The sequence below is a fragment of the Theobroma cacao genome, chromosome 9, assembly GCF_000208745.1.
Source record: "Theobroma cacao cultivar B97-61/B2 chromosome 9, Criollo_cocoa_genome_V2, whole genome shotgun sequence".
Classification (NCBI taxonomy): Eukaryota; Viridiplantae; Streptophyta; class Magnoliopsida; order Malvales; family Malvaceae; genus Theobroma; species Theobroma cacao.
The window spans coordinates 4,247,467-4,265,227 of NC_030858.1; the positions used below are offsets into that span (position 1 = coordinate 4,247,467).

Below are 17,761 nucleotides of genomic sequence, written 5' to 3' on the forward strand. Positions count from 1 at the left end.
AATTTTCTGATTTATTTACTGCATCTTATATCTGAGTATTTGAGACTTGAGATTAGTTCCCAACTTCCTGATGCCAATGTGGGCAACGTCCGTGGCTCCTTTGCCAGACTATAATTTAGCAGCCCAATCAGATGAGCTCAGCCTTTCCTTGTTTGTCCAAGCTTACTAATAAGATGGGCTAGCTTCAGCGGGTAAAGATCATCTGAAATTTGAAATGGAAATGGAATGCATCAGCTTTCCAATTTAATATGGACACCAATGGCATTCCATATCCGAATAGGTATTCCCATTTAGGAAGGAGTAGGCAAGAGCCTCGTATTCCTACCTCTATATTCCAATTCCTAAAACTGAAGAATTATTAATTAATAATGAACTATCACAATTCTTTGACTTCCTTTTTAATTAGTTTAAGTGTGAACCTTGAAATGAGAAGAAAAAAAAAAAGTTTAAAACCTGGAAAAATTCCAAAACCTCAATAGAGTAATAGGCTTTGGTATTGTATAATGCACTGTGTTTTTCAAACCAACGTCAACGCCTCACAGAACAGAAGCTTCCGAGGGTCCCACCACAAAAATTCCAAAACACAAACGTTTGACCCAAGCATCCTCCATGAAAGCCACTACCCACCTCTTGTTCTGTTCCCACTCTTCTTCCTGGCGGCTTTCTTCCACAAATGACTTTTATAAACAAAAAAGAAAAAGAAATTTCTGAAAGGAGACAAACGCAGAAGCTAGAGCAGAAAGAGGAAAATTAAAGATGGAAAAAAGGTTATCAGATGCAGCTATGGAAGGAGACATCCAGTCCCTCCAAGATTTACTTCAAGAAGATCCTCTCATTCTTCACCGTTCTATGGTTTCTTGTGTCTCCGAGACCCCTCTCCATGTTTCCTCCATGCTAGGACATGTCAATTTTGTCCAAGAGCTTCTCAATCTAAACCCGGAGTTGGCTTCCGAGTTGGATTCCCATGGCTGCTCTGCCCTTCACCTGGCTGCAGCAAAAGGGCACCTCGAGATAGTCAAAGAGTTGGTCAGAGTGGATCCAGGAATGTGCATGGTGAGGAATCAAGATGGTAAGACGCCACTCCACCTGGCAGCTATCAAGGGGAGGGTTAAGGTGCTGAGGGAATTAGTCCGAGCTAGGCCTGAGTCAGCACAGGTGGTGACTGAACGTGATGAAACTGCGTTGCATTTGTGTGTGGGAAGTAATAGGTTGTTGGGGTTGAAGAGTTTGGTTGAAGAGATTGGAAAAGATGATGATGTATTGGTGAATCAAAAGGATTGTGATGGAAACACTGTGTTGCATATTGCTGTGGCCAAGAAGCAGATTGAGGTATGCTTCTACAATGTTTGTTCATCTCTTGGTTTGTATATTTGAACCTTTTGTGTAGATTTTAATCTGATTAATTTTTTGGCATTTACTATCAACTCCTTAGTTCTGGTTGGAGGGGTTATATTTATTTGGTAATGGAAATTACGAATATGAAGACAGACTAAGGTACAATTATGTTTGTCACAAACATTTTCAAGTACAATTGAGTTCATAGCATAATTGGTTGGTTGTTCTCTGATTCAAACTAGATTAAGTACTCTTGCAGTGTCAAAAGAATTCATATCATTAGGTGTAGAATTTAATGCAGATGTATTTTAGAGGTGCTGGCTTTGGGAGATCTAATTCTATAATGTGCTTATGAATATCCAAAAGGTTAGTTCAATTGCATTTCATTTCATAATATTGCTATTTAATAAATTTTGCAGATCATAAAGTTTTTGCTTACTGTTCCTGGGCTGGATATAAATGCAATAAATAAGCATGGCTTCACAGTGTTAGATACTTTGACACAGAGCCCCAGAGATTTGAGAGACATGGAGATTGAATGCATTCTTAGAGATGCTGGAGTTTTAAGTGCAAAGGATCTACAAATAATTACACCTGAGTGGGTTCTAACTCCAACAAAAGTTCCCCAGATAACAAGGTCTCTGGTCTCACATGTATCAGCAGAAGAAAGCAATTCAAGGAAGCCAATAAAAACGCATAAGCACACTGATTGGCTTGGTAGGAAGCGAAGTGCATTGATGGTGGTCGCATCATTGATTGCGACTGTGGCATTCCAAGCTGCAATAACCCCACCAGGAGGTGTTTGGCAAGCAGATGAAACTGTAGATGGGAACGGAAACCCTCTGGAGCATCCTCGCAAAGCCGGAACTGCTGTTATGGCATACAGCCAAGATATTGAGTATGGTCAATTTATGATTTTCAACACACTTGCTTTCCTTGCGTCTCTAAGCATAATACTCTTGCTTGTTAGTGGGCTACCGATAAAGAAACGAAGATGGATGTGGATTCAAATGATTATCATGTGGGTTGCCATCACAGCCCAAGTGATAACGTACTTCATCTCTTTAAGACATATGTCACCCGAGAGCACAGCAGGTATGCTGCGTGATGTAACAGAGATATCAGTCTTAGCATGGTTGTGTCTTATGGGAGTTGTTTTCATTGGGAATGTCGTTCGTATGAACTTATGGGTTCTTAGAAAGTATGGATTTATTAAGGAAAAGGAGCAGAAACCTTCAGCTCAAGTTGACAATGACCAGGAAGATGTGTGAGATGAAAGTAATGAAAATTTTGCAAGTTTCATACTGGTAGCCTACACTAAAGTTATTGTTCCAAGCTTGTTGTAACTAGTTTCAGATTGGTGTGATAGATTTGTAAATGTTAAAGTTGGATCATTTTTTTTCAGCAAGCTTTGCTGAGAACAAGTTTTGTCCTGCATATACCACTGTGGTAATTTCTTACTTTCACAATACTATATTTCTCCTGTAAAGCATACCAAATTGGAATGACGTGGATATTAAACTGTATATTTTCTACTCCTTGCTTCAGCATTTATCTTTATTTTCAATATTTTCTCTTCAATCCTGGGATACCCTTGTGGAGTTACAATGTAAATAGCATCAACCAAAACAACTAAGAACCCTTCTGCTTGATTGCTTGTTATATATCATTCTTAGGGCTTGGCATATATCCCCTGCATGCAAATAATTTTTATATCAATTAACATATAGAGAGTTATCAGCAGAAAGGACATTGCAGCATTGTTAAACTGTTGGAATTTATGCAAAATCACAGGTAAAAAGCGAAGAAACAAAAAAAAAAACCAAAAAATTGCATCGTTATGGTACTAGGCTAAATGAGCTGAGAAACTGTGAAAATGATACGGGTGCACTGTCTTAGATAGCATGAGGTAGTGCCCTTCATCCTTTTCATCTTTAAGCAAGGGCGTGGAGAAAGAGTGGGCCTCCATTAGAAATCGGAAGTGAGGTAGTTTTGGTGGATGTAACGGATGTAGCTAAGCATAAAGGAAAGTATCCATTGAAGGTCGTGAAAGAATTATGAGAGAAAATACTTTATTTGAAGCACCTCTGAGCGGGAGTGTTAAGTGTTAGCTCCTGGAAAATGGAAGAAGATAAGCTCACTCTAGCCCTAGTCTCAACCACAAACTTCATTAAATAATGAAACTCCTCTGGATAGGCTAAATAAGCTGAGCAACTGTGAAAATGATCTTTGATAGCATAAGGAATAGTGCGCTTCATACTTTTCATCTTTAAGTAAGTGCGTAGAGAAAGTGCGTGAGTGGGTAGAAGAAAGGAAAAGGGTCTCCATTTGTGATTGAAAGTGAGGGAGGTAGTTTTTGTGGATATAATGGATTATGAAGCTAGGCATTGGCAAAGCGCAAGGACTGAACATCATCCATGGATGGTCGTGAGAGAATTATTCTAAGAGAGAAAAGGCTCTATGAAACATCCCTAAGTGGGAGTGTTAGCTCCTTAAACCAATTAATGGAAGAAGATAAGCTCACTCTAGCCCGTGTCTTGTGGTGTCTCAACCACAAGATTCAATGAAGCTCCTTTACACATCGCTGCCATGCTAGGTCACCTCCATTTTGCCGAGGCAGTGTTGAATAGTAGACCAGAACTTGCCTCAGAGTTGGATTCGCAAGGCTTTTCACCTCTTCACCTGGCCTCTGCCAATGGCTACACTGAAATGGTTAAGTTGCTATTGTCAGTGAATCCTGATATGTGTCTTGCTCGAGAGGAAGATGGTCGAACCCCTCTTCATCTAGCTGTAATGAAAGGCCGGGTTGATGTCATACAAGAGTTGGTGCATGTGAATTCTGAAGCAGCTCAATATACACTGAACAAGGGAGAGACCCTTCTGAACTTGGCTGTGGAGCACAACCGTTTGAAAACTACAAAGCTCTTGGTGGAACTGGGGAGGGACAAGGATATAGTAAACATCAAAGACCGTGATGGAAATAGTGTCTTGCATGTAGCTGTATCTGTGAAGCGGATTGAGGTAATTCTTTTACTTTTGTTCTCAATTGTTGTCACTAATCTTTTGCTGAATATCCTGATCCTAAAAGAATTTATTTAAGAGACGGTTTTTCTTTTGAATTCTGTAGTGAAGCTAAGTTGGCAACCTTATCTCCCATATATCAGGAAATCGTCTTTGTGTCCTTGGTTTAGGTGGAATGCTGAATGCCACTTATTTCAGTCAGTAGAATAGACCCTAACTCACCGAATTCACATTGACCAAGCATATGATAATTTAGGTAATTCAAGTATGTATTAGGACTGGTTTTCTTCTTTAGCTTTTTTGTTTCCCATGCCTGAAATGATGAAATCATATAAATTGGATTTTGCTTAGACTTCCAAAACAAATGACTTAATGCCACACTTGATATTACTAAGTTTGGGCCTTTCCAGCTTTCCTTCCTAAAACACACCCAGAAGTGACTTACCTCTGATCAAGGAGAATCCTCGGATAAACCAACAGATCAACAGCATCTGTCCCCTTAATTTTCAAAAGGCCAGCATCTTAGTTGTACTAGATTCATAATGTCTGTCTAAATGTACTTATGACTTTTCGTTTATGTTGTGCAGACTGTGAAATATCTTCTCAATGAAACAGCAGTAGAAGTAAATGCTGTAAACCAAAATGGTTTTACAGCCTTAGATATAATAGCAAACATGCCAAGAGATCTAAAAGGCATGGAAATTCATGAATCCCTCCTAAATGCGATAGCATTGAGATCAAGGAGGATCCCTGCATCAGAAAGTGGCATAACCCAATTTATTGAAGCAAGTGAAAAACCCAAAGTGCCGGTAAATTCTGAAGCCATAGCAGCATCTGGTGCTGGCAATAACAAAAAGAAGCACTTGAAGAATGATGACCGGTTGAACAAGAAATATGACACTTTGATGGTAGCTGCTTCTGTTATTGCAGCTATGGCCTATCAAGAAGGGTTCAGCCCTCCTGGTGGTGTTTGGGACCATGACTCTGACTATTTCCACACTGTTCAGTCAGTGCTGGCTACTTATGATTCTAAGCTATACAGTATTTTTTGGATATTCAACACGGTTTCTTTCATTTCTTCCATAAGCACATTGTTTTTTCTTGTAAGTGGATTACCTCTGAAGCAGAGAATATATGTGTGGATTCTCATGGCTACCATGTGGGTGACTTTAACATCTATGGTAGTCACCTACATTGCTTCTATGTTAACTATCACGCCAGACAATGAGCAAACTGTACAAATGGTGATCGCGATTGCTATGCTAGCATGGTTGGACGTAATTGGCATTGTCTTCTTAGCTCATACAGCGCGCTTTATTTATCTGGATTGTCCAGAGGCTAAGAAAACACATAAAGAAGCGGCTTTCATCGTGCAGAAAAGAGAGGCAAGATCAGGATCAAGGCAATGTCTGAATACGTATATCATCAATATGAAATTCTTATCGGAGACCAAGCTGGCCATTTCCAACTACCACAGCTTCTTAGAGGATGCATTGTTGGAGCCAAATGTGGCATTGGTGTTGATATTTGTCTCAGACTTGTTCTGTTTAACTAGAATGGTTGTACATTTCAGTTTCCCCACTTTCATCCGTGATGATGTTATCAATTATCATTGGAAATTGGAATATTGAAACTAGGCTGCATCATCTGATAGAATTATTAATGTTAAATACCACTCCCATGGTTTTGGTGTTGAGTATTTGGTCATGATTTAAAGTATCACGTGTGCTAATGTTAACGCTTGGAATCTTCGATACTGAACAATTTTGAAAACATTCCTTGAAACATCCTAGGCAACTTCTGGATGATTAACTACATAATTTAGAAAATCCTAAGCAAGATTAACTACTCTAACAAGAACAATTTAGAAAATTCCTAAGCAACTTTGGCTTAAAGGTTGCCCATACAGCCAAAAAAAGAGGTCTGTACAACCAAAAACAACCATCCCCAATGACATCATCAGGCTACAACCACAACAACTGAGCCTCCCTGACATAACCCTGCACCAGTTTACAAAAACAGAGCCGCATCAGAAAGTCACAGCAATAACAACATTTCTGTATCCAACTACTTTAACAAATTTAGAAAAATCCTACGCAACTTAGAGACGATTGACTACGCTTTAACAAGAATAATTAGAAATACATATAAGATGAAGATGCAACAAAAGAATACATAGCAGTCATGGCTATGGAACAAATTCAATCTCTCATTTTTTTTTTACAATTATAAGCTTAAGCAGTTCAACCCTTCCAGCAATGGTGATCCAAGAAGTTGGTCATTAAGCTCATCCACCAAGATTCTATTCATTCTCCTTATCACAATAAGAGTGAAGATTCTATTCATTCTCCTTATCACAATAAGAGTGAAGATTTCACAACCCGCGTAGAAAGCACCATGCAAATTAGAATAACTTTGCCCACTACTGATACTCAGCCTGACATTCATCCTAGTAATAATTTCTCTATCCTGTTTCTCAATTAGCAATGGACACTGGAAGCAGGGTTCAATGTCACCCTTGCCTCCGATGCTCCAATCAGTATAGTCCGATCTATAATTCTACCAACTCTTCCACATATACTAGATTGCCATGCAATTCTGAGTATTGTATCTTTTCCCAACCTCTTAATACCTCGTGCACCTCGTCCGAGCCATGTTTTTACCACCAGCAATATCAAGGGGTTGGTTCAATAGAAAACCTTTCCAGAGAGCAACCCTGCTGTTCATTCGGAAGGTAGAGGTGATCAGGGAAAACTTCAACAGAGCAATACCGTTATAAGAGTGTGATTGGGCTGGAGAAGGTGGAGAAGGCCGCTGATCAGATGGAGATCCACTAGGGGGCGGCAAGACATTGTCATATTGCCTTGGAGGGGTGGAAAATGAGGTCAGGAAGAAGAGTTGTTGGGGATTCACCAGCAGCGGTCGACAGGAGTCAAAATTGGGAAGCTGGCTCCTAATTCATAGGGGTTTCTACAATGATGGCTATTGTTGACGACAGGACAAGGAGTGGAAGTGACGGTGGAAGCCTAACCTGGTTCTTGGTACAACCTATCTATCAGGCATCCAGGTGAGGCAAGGATTTGTGCTTTTGGAAGGTGGAAGGCTTGGCTGCGTGTTGAACTAGGCGCTGGTACAGTGTGTTTTGTTCTCACAGGCAGTTCTAACAGGTTGTGATGTATCATTATCTTAAGGTTGTTGGGACACCTGTTGATATAAGTGTCTTTGTTTGGTTGTTAATACGTACGAATTGGGTGCTTTAAGCATGGTACTGCAAGCGGTTTTTTTATGCTATATAGTTGGGTCCTGTTTCTGGTACAGCAGGCGGGTTTTGTATGCTGTATGGTTGGGTCATGTTTCTGGTGCTGCAAGCGGTTTTTGTATGCTGTGTAGTTGGGTCATGTTTCTGGACTTTTAGTAACAGAGCCTGTTCTTTTTATACACATCAGTGGTGAGGATTTCAGGTCAATATGCTTCACATTGAAAAATGAAATGATTTACATTTTTCCAAAAAAATTATTTTTAGAACATCAGACAATGGCTTGGCTGTCATGCATGTGATATTTGAGTGCGGTTTCACAAATGGAGTTCGAGGATGATAAGCTAATGAGCCGAGTATTTGGACTTGGCTTGCTATGCACATCATTGCCAACTCGACTGGCTCAATTCTCATATTGTATCGGTAATGTTTTAGACCCTAACTATATTTATAATGAATTGGTTCTCGATGATATATCTTGGGTTGAGGGAGATTCAACACCTTTGAAAGTGATCGATGGCGACTATCATGCTCTTCTTGAAGGCATTAGTATCGGAGAGGAGAGGCTTTCAATAAATGTAATATATTTAGAAGGAAAGAGGAGTACACCGGAGTGATCCGGTCAGTTTCTACTTGGCTAGTAAAAGAAGGGAATGAACGTAGTTATCAAGGAAGTACAAAGTCTACTAAATTTTATTTTATGCAAGAATATATTTAGAACGAAAGGGGAGAACATTAGAGTGATCATCTACTTCGGTGCGTCTTTTACTTGACTAGTGAAAAAGAGGAAACGATGCAATTATAGAGGTAGTCCAAAGTCTAGTGAATCCTGTTTTAAGCAAGAAGATTTTTGTGTGCTGCAAGGTAACAACAAATCAAGATCTCAGTGACATTTCAGTTTGTTGGAGAAGCTGAATTGATACTAGACATGAAGAGCTTGTTTACTCAAATCGATTGCCTGATCAATCTATAATCGGCATGATGGCACAATAGAATTACAATGTCGCATATAATATTAACAGAAATAAATTGTATTTTCGAAGAATAGAATGTGAACTTCGTGCATTTGTTTATTCTTTCTCAACAAAAAATACAAATTTATAAATAACATAAAAAAGACTTTTTCATAATTAATTTAAATTAATAATTACATTTAGACACCTGTTTTTTTTGTTTTTTTTTTTTGTGATTTGAGGATATTAATTCATAAAATGCTAACTTCAACCATTTTATTTGAAAAACAACCTTCAACCAAAAATTAATTATTAATGACAATTTATTTTTTTATAATATATCCGTACATTTTCCCCTTCCTTTCGTCTTGATTGCTTCATTTCTTCCACGTCATGTGCTTCCATATGCAAAGCTATGAATTTCTATTTGTCTAGAAACCAGAAACAGAGAAGAAGAAAACTTGTTTAGCTACATTAGAAAAGATATAGTATAGTGTATGCACAGGAACAAAGATAAAAGGAGTATGAAGGAATTTGGTTTCTCAAGGGATGCATTGTTAGAGCCAAATATGGCATTGGTTTGGATAATTGTCTCAGACTTATGCTGTTTAACTAGTATGGTTGTACATTTCAGTTTCCCCTTTCATCTGTAACGATGTTATCAATTATCAATAGGAATTGAAGTAGTGATACCAAGCTACATCCTCTATATAATGTTAAATACTACTTTTTTTATTAATCGTATCATCCGATAAATCAAATGATAAATATTAGATACAATTTGACAGTAATGCATTTGGTCATACTAATAATGCTACACTCTTGATTTCAATTAAAACAAAATCCTTTTAGTAAAGAACACTTGATAAATCTCATAAAAAATATTAATAATTTTTTATCAGATGATTCTAATATTTAATAATCTTTATAATTCCAATTTATCAAGATAAAAAGATAAAACATTATCTTAAATAATTTTATCCAAATAAGACGACCAGTCAAGACTAAAATGTTTATAAAATACTTATAAGTTCAATATATATGGAATACTGTTGTTTTCATGCAGCATTTAATCATTGATGATTGATATAATAATGATACGAGGAAACAGGTTGGCGGGTAATTTTGAAAAATTGGGAGTGGGCCACTGCTGAATGCAGGCAGCTAACTGCAGCCATACATTGCATGTAATGGCGTCGACATTTGGCGACGTAAGCTAAAGCCTGGAAACATCTGGATTTGGCCCACACCTACTAATACTAAACTTTGAAGCTTTCTCACGTGATTCTGGAGGAGGGGGAGAGGGGAATACCCCCAAAAGAAATTTAAAACTTCTGGAAAAAGCTTAGTTTGGAGGGAATTGCAAACCAATATCCTACATATTTATTTTTGTTATGACAACGCAAAATTTTTATACAATATTTATTGTTTCCTGCGTCTTTGACTCTTTGGCTTGCAAGCAATGTGAATGTGAGAGGAGAGCGTTGGCTTTTGGTCTTTATTCACTAAAGTGGGTTTCTAACTCATGTTTCATTCAAGTAAAGTATTTCTGCCCTTTGACTAAATGCCCCAAATGTGACAGCTAAGCCTCCCACTACATATTTAGCGATGCAATCGTTTATTTTCCATTTTTTACATTTCTGCCTACAGCTTTCTATCTCTCTCTCTTTTATACCCTTATTTCATCATTTTATTGTGTTCCTCGAACAACTCTTGAATAAGCTCCGATTAAGGTACTTCATACTTGTTTCAAGAGTCAAACAAACAGTTTCCAACAAGGTTTTAGGTTTTGTTTAGTGAACAAGTCAAGCATGTCCATACGTGTGTTTTCGTTTATATTTATGAAAAAGGTTTATTTATTATTTATTTATAAAATCATTTGTAAATTGCTTAAAAGCTCATTCAAAATAATATTTGTTTATAATTTGATTAGAATTTAGATTATAATATAATTTATTATTATTATTATTATTTGTATTTTATTTCACAGTTGTTTGTTTTAAATTATTTGATTATTAGCTTGTTTATTATTTATAAACAAATTCCTTAAGCCATGAACATATTCATTAATTGTTTAATGTTCACATATAAGCTTATTTCAACTAAACGAAGTGAGCTCGATCTAATCTCAAATTCAACCAAATTTTAATTAAATCGAACTTGAACTCCTTTTCAAAAATCGTAATTGAACTTGATCAGAATTACAAAAATTTATTTTATATATGAACAAGTCAAGCCCTTATTACATAACTGAACTCATTTGTATTAGAATGTTGCATAGGTTTAATCTTATTTGGTAACTTGTTATTTTATAAAATCTTTCACGTACATAGTCAGCTCCTTTTTATGTCCGAACACATACTGAAATCTATAATTAGTACTAATAAATTGTCAATAACAAAACTTTAATAGTTAATTTAAGATTTAAAATTAAATATTAGATCAATTGAAATTTTTTAGAGAAACCAAATATAAATGAAAATTTTTAGTCGTCTAACTTATGATTGATTAGTTTACTGATTATCAATTTATAATAATATATTTATTTTCATAATAAAATTTTAAATTACATATTCAAGTTATGCAAGATTCTGTTTAGAGAGTAGCTCAAATGCATGCAATTGATAATAATTAATGTTACTATGATAATCTGGTAGGTTCATTTTTCTTGTAATTTAAGATTTATTGTCCAATATCAATTTACAACCATGGTTAGGGTAGTGACCAGCATATAATACATTTATCTATCAACTCAAGTTAAATAAAGGTAAATCCACCGTATATGGCAACAAAATCTACCCCACTGCAAAATCATTGCAAGGATCCAAATGGAAAAATAGATAGAGGGACCATATTTGTACTTGAGGGTAAATGTGAAAAAATGGAAAATGTACAAGTCCAGGAAACAGATTTCATGAAAAGACAAGGGTCCACCAGGTAAATACCGTGTCTAAACAAATACTACTTAATAAATATGACTAAATGAGAAATATACATTTTTGTAGTTGGTTTGAAATGTTGGATTGAGAAAAAGGCAGCGGCAATTCAGAGACCAAAGGGGACAACGACCCGCCCAGACAACCGCGGCTCAATTCTCTCAGCCGCCGTAACTTTCTTGTTGTAAGATTTCGACATCTCCGCTTTATTCTCTTCACCACCTATGTTTTTGGGTTTTTCTTTTTTCTGAGATTCTTGTATATGTTTTTGGTGAATCGGATGAATTTTTTAAACTTTGGATAGGCAAAGGCCAGAAGGAGACTATGTATTGAAATCTAAAACAGGGTTTTCGATTAGGAAATTTTGGTTGCTGGAAAGCTCAATTTGGTAATTAATATAATTTCTGGCTTTTACCTTTATTCATTTATTTATTTTTGTATTTTCTTAGATTTAGATTTGTTTAATGAATTTTTTGTAAGGGATTTTTTTTACTATTGCTTAATCTGTTTTTTTTTTAAAAAAAAAGATCATGCTGTCCAAAGTTGAATCTAGGAAGAAGAATAGTGAGGATTCCAGTAATGGGAAGTTTTTGAATGAAATTGAAGCTATTAGCAAAGCTTTGTATTTGGACAAGAACCCTTCAAGGACTTCAATTTCTGCTTTTCATACTCGGTTCAACAAACCAGCCGGGAAAACCCACTTGCCCGAACAAAAATCAAAGCCTAAGAACAGTAAAGACGACCAATCACGCAAAGACAAGAAATCCATTTGGAATTGGAAGCCGTTGAAAGCATTTTCGAATGTTAGAAACCGTAGGTTTGCTTGTTGTTTCTCACTTCAAGTACACTCCATTGAAGGTTTGCCGGTCAATTTTAATGATCTTAGTCTATGTGTGCATTGGAAGAGGAGAGATGGGGGTCAAGTGACTTGTCCAGCTAAAGTTTTTGATGGAACTGCTGAATTTGAAGAGAAGCTGACACATACATGCTCGGTATATGGTAGTCGAAGTGGACCTCACCATTCAGCCAAGTATGAGGCAAAGCATTTCCTGCTCTATGCCTCTGTGGATGGAGCACCAGACCTTGATTTGGGGAAGCATCGAGTTGACCTTACACGGTTGCTTCCGCTTACGTTGGAGGAACTGGAGGAAGAGAAGAGCTCAGGGAAGTGGACAACAAGTTTTAAGTTATCAGGGAAGGCCAAGGGTGCGACACTGAATGTTAGTTTTGGGTATATGGTTATCGGGGATAATCCCATTCCAGCTGGTAATAATCAGTATGATACCAAGTTGTCACTTATGAAGCAGAATAATCTGAGTATGGGAAAGGGCACAATGAGGCGTGTTGAGAGTCTTCCCAGTTTGGGTAACATCAAACCTTTGGACTCATCTCATTTTGTAGAGGAGATAAAAGATCTTCATGAAGTTTTGCCTGTGTCAATATTGGAGCTCGACCATACAAATATGCTAGATAAGAAATTTGATGAAGACAAGTCAGATGTTTATGCTGCTTCTCAGCCTGAACACAATGTCTTAATGGAACATGTTGAGCCCATCAAACCTCCATCTTCCCTTGCATCTGAATCAAGTAAGGAGAATATTGAAAAAGAAACTGAAGATAACCATGTCTCTGTTGTTGAAAAAGGGATAGAGTTATCTTCAGAACAGGCTAAGTTGGAGGAAGTTTCCATTGTGGCGACTGGTATACCAACGGTAGCAAGCCCTCAAGTTGTTGGACTTAATCCTGGCATTGGAGGAAATAGTGAAGAATGCTCTCAGCTTCATTCCTCCAATGAGGAGAGTGGTAGTAATCAAAGAAATGTGCTTGTGGTGCAAGATAGCAATTCCAAAGAGGACAACCAGTGCTCAAAAGAATCACTGATGAAAGAATTAGAGTTAGCTTTAAATAGCATTTCAAATCTGGAGGCGGCATTAGATTCTCCTGATCCTGAAGACCCAGAAGACTACATGGAGGATAAAGCAAATTATAAAACAAATAGGAAGGCAAAGTCACTTAGCTTGGATGAAGTTACTGAATCTGTGGCAAGTGAGTTCTTGAATATGCTGGGTATTGATCACAGTCCATTTGGCTTGAGTTCTGAGAGTGAGCCTGAGTCACCAAGGGAGCGTTTACTAAGGCAATTTGAGAAAGATACCCTAGCCAGTGGTTGTTCATTATTTGATTTTGACACGCCTGATGGGGAGGAAGTAGAATGTGACTTTGATACTTCAACTGCTTCTGGTTGGGGGAACTTTACTGAGGGTTTTGATCTGCCGTCTGTTATTCAAGATGCTGAGCAAGAGCATCAGATGGAACTTAATGGGATGAGCAAAACGAGGGCTAAAGTTTTGGAAGACTTGGAGACAGAAGCTTTAATGCGTGAGTGGGGATTGAATGAGAAGGCTTTTGAGCATTCTCCTGGCTCTTCTGGTGGATTTGGGAGTCCAGTTGATTTGCTTCCTGAAGAGCCACTTGAACTGCCTTCTCTTGGAGAAGGTTTAGGTCCATTTCTTCAGACAAAGAACGGAGGGTTTTTGCGGTCCATGAATCCGACACTTTTTAGTAATGCTAAAAGTGGTGGGAGCCTGATCATGCAGGTGTCCAGTCCTGTTGTGGTACCTGCAGATATGGGTTCCGGTATAATGGATATACTTCAGCGACTGGCCTCAGTGGGGATTGAAAAGCTCTCTATGCAGGCTAATAAGTTGATGCCTTTGGAGGATATAACTGGTAAGACAATGCAACAAGTAGCATGGGAAGCTGCCCCCACTGCCCCCACTTTGGAGGGATCGGAGAGGTTTGTGACTCCATTTTTCTTTGGTTTCCCACAACATATTTCTTTCGTAAATATTGTTTGTGAAATCTTACTTATATGTTATTTCGTCTTCTATGCAGGCAGTGTTTGTTGCAGCATGATTTTGAGGTTGGGCAAGATGTGTCTGGTGGACAAAAGAAAGTTAAAAGAAGATCATCTCTACCCAGCTCTAACAAACTTAGTTCAACCTCTGTCAATGAGATGGGCTCAGATTATGTATCCCTTGAAGATCTTGCTCCATTGGCAATGGACAAGATTGAAGCACTCTCAATGGAAGGGTTGAGAATTCAATCTGGCATGTCAGATGAGGATGCACCTTCAAACATCAGTGCACAGTCTATTGGGGAAATTTCCGCCCTTCAAGGTAAGGGGTTTGGTATTAGTGGGTCCCTTGGTTTAGAGGGAGCTGCTGGGATGCAATTGTTGGATATAAAAGACAGTGGTGATGATGTTGATGGTTTAATGGGTCTGTCACTTACTCTTGGTGAATGGATGAGACTTGATTCGGGTGATATTGATGATGAAGATCGAATAAGTGAGCGAACTTCTAAAATCCTTGCTGCTCATCATGCTACATCATTGGACTTGATTCGTGGAGGGTCAAAGGGAGAGAAAAGACGGGGTAAAAAGTGTGGTTTGTTGGGGAATAATTTCACAGTGGCATTGATGGTGCAACTTCGCGATCCTATAAGAAACTACGAGCCAGTTGGTGCACCAATGCTTGCTCTTATTCAAGTGGAGAGGGTATTTGTCCCACCAAAGCCAAAGATATACAGTACGGTTTCAGCTTTGAGGAATGACAATGAAGAGAATGATGACTCTGAGTGTGCTGTAAAACAGGTGGTGAAAAAGGAGGAGATGAAAGAAGAAGAAGCTTCCCAAGAGGAAGGGATTCCTCAATTCAGAATCACAGAAGTCCATGTTGCTGGTTTGAAGACTGAGCCTGGCAAGAAGAAACTTTGGGGTAGCAAGACCCAACAACAGTCTGGTTCTCGATGGTTGCTTGCCAATGGAATGGGAAAGAGCAATAAACATCCATTATTGAAGTCCAAGGCTGCCTCTAAACCTTCAACCCCTTCAACAACAAAAGTTCAGCCAGGTGACACCTTGTGGAGCATCTCGTCTCGTATTCACGGTACTGGGGCTAAATGGAAAGAATTGGCAGCCCTTAATCCGCATATTCGAAATCCTAACGTTATATTCCCCAATGAAACTATCAGGTTGCAATGAGTTGCGCATGCATTGGAATTTGGTTGAAAGGATTAAGTGCTCCTACATAAGATGGGGTGGTGGCAGAGAGCCAGAGTATACAGCTTTGAGATTAGACAGGGTTGACAAGTTCTGCTGGTGGAGATTTTCATGTACTTATTTTCAATTTGTTGATTGTCCATGCAATTCAAGTCAAGAGCAAAGGTGGTTTGCTACATTTTCATTCTTGTCTGTAAATTTATATGTTTTTCGATCAAAGAGTGCATGGTGTAATTTGTGTCTCAATTTGTGCAATTGTGATCTGTCTCTTTTTGCTGCAGAAGAACCGCAGCAGCTGTAGTCTTTGTAGCAGAAAATTTAAAAAACCTTACATCAGGCACATTTGCTTGCCTTCGAAGGCTTGTTTATCGGATGAACAAGTGTTATAGTTTTTTAATTGTTAAAGCTGATTTCTTTTAAACACATATTAATCTATTTTAAATATTCAAAAATGAAGTATAGTATTTATGAACATGGCCTGAAATTAATTTTTACTGATGGGAAGGATAATTAGTCAGAAATAAAAGGTGAACCAAACTATCTAGTAAATATGAAGTTACGTTGTACTTGCTGTAAGATGATTTCTATTTCTATCTTTACCCGTTATTAATTATTTATCATATTAACCTTCACTCTATAGCATCACATCATACTACAAAAAAAAAATTCCAAAATGTACAAATGGAACTCAATTATATTAAATGTTTTGATTTATTGGTTGGTACATAAACTTTTTGTTTAAAAATAAAGTTTGAATGCCCCTTTCTTCAATTACAAAAATAAATAAATAAATAAATCAAATGTCTTAATTTCTTCATTTCTTTTCTCAACTTGAAAAAATAATTAATTTGGTAGCGAAACAAAGTGATATTATCCATTAATATTACAAGTAACTATTATTAAACATTTAAAAAATTTTGAGAAAAAAAAAAGAATTTGATGAAAATATCATCACTGATTCTATTCATGATTGGATGAAGAGACTTAACATAAGAAAACTTATTCATCGTCATTATGCCTTTATTCATTCTTATTATTCACTGGTCTTGTTAATTAATTTAAGATATATATTAAAAATATATTTAAATTATTTAAAAAATTTTAAATCAATGTTTATTCTTTTATTACATTTAATTAAGTGTTTATATTTTTATTTTAAGTAAAATAAATTTTTATGATTAACTGTAAATTGTCATAGTCAAAATCTTGTTTACCAAAAAAATAAATAAAAAAAAGGCCTTTTTCAGTAAATATCGTGATTTTCTTCACCCATAGTAAATAAAGAAGAGGCCTTTTAAAAAAATTATTTGAATTCAATAAATATCGTGATTTTTTTTTTCTTAAAAAAATAAGAAGAGGCCTTTTTCAGCAGCAAGATTGGAAAATGTGAACTCAAAGGGGATCATATCTTCACCCCTAGGTGGTGAAGTTTTTAAATGCGCCCGGCCACGCTCCTCGACGCGCGGCAAGTTCTCCTGCATCGGGGATATTGCGTCTGACTAGACTTGTCAATCTCCGTGTGCCACGTCCGAGATCAAAGGAAGAATCTGTAGTTGCCGTCCATTGGTTTATCTACGCAAGGCTAACCAGAGACCGACCGCAGACGAGAATTATCTCCCCTAGAACTTTCTACAAAGGACGGGTAGAGCATCACTCACCCAATAATTTCCTGACAACTGTCATCCGAATACCCAGTGAGCAACAACCCAGGAAAAGCTCCACGTCACCATTTAAACAGTTACCCATGTGATTAGGAATCTTGTCCCTTAGTTCACACTTGTAAACAAAAGTTTAATTGATGAAGTATGCTATTAATTTTGGAAGGTAAGGTATCGACAGATGTGGAATTAAATATTACGTCCAATTAATTAGTTAATGTTCGAGTTATCAAATAGTTTTATTATAATTTTGATTTAACACTGCATTAGCAAAACAAAACTCAATTTAATTAATAAATTAAGAAAACAAAAACAATTTATCAGTCATATAAGGAGACAGGATTTTGTGATAGATTAAAATTTGAGTTGGTCAATGACGTTAACTTAATCAACATTAGACAAAGAAAAAAAAAACAGTAGTAATAATTCATTAATTGAATTTAAAAAAAAAATTAATTAGCACCTATCTAAAACCTATGTGCTCCAGGGCAGGGGTCCACCGAGTCTTTGACGTTCTCTAATTACCAAAGAGTAAATTA

The 17,761-nt window shown here is 37.1% G+C and overlaps 1 protein-coding gene and 1 pseudogene across 2 annotated transcripts; both read left to right on the forward strand.

The window, feature by feature from the left end:
* Positions 503-6,026, forward strand: LOC18588327 (annotated as a pseudogene).
* Positions 11,558-15,955, forward strand: LOC18588330 (protein PLASTID MOVEMENT IMPAIRED 1-RELATED 1). 2 transcript variants are annotated; one of them, XM_018128048.1, is made up of 4 exons: positions 11,580-11,685; positions 11,806-11,889; positions 12,029-14,298; positions 14,397-15,955. In XM_018128048.1, exons 3-4 carry the CDS (start codon positions 12,032-12,034, stop codon positions 15,544-15,546), a joined length of 3,417 nt encoding a protein of 1,138 aa, XP_017983537.1. In that variant the 5' UTR covers positions 11,580-11,685; positions 11,806-11,889; positions 12,029-12,031; the 3' UTR covers positions 15,547-15,955. The 2 variants fall into 2 exon arrangements, with proteins under 2 accessions (XP_017983538.1, XP_017983537.1); XM_018128049.1 differs by lacking the exon at positions 11,806-11,889 and having other exon boundaries at positions 11,558-11,685.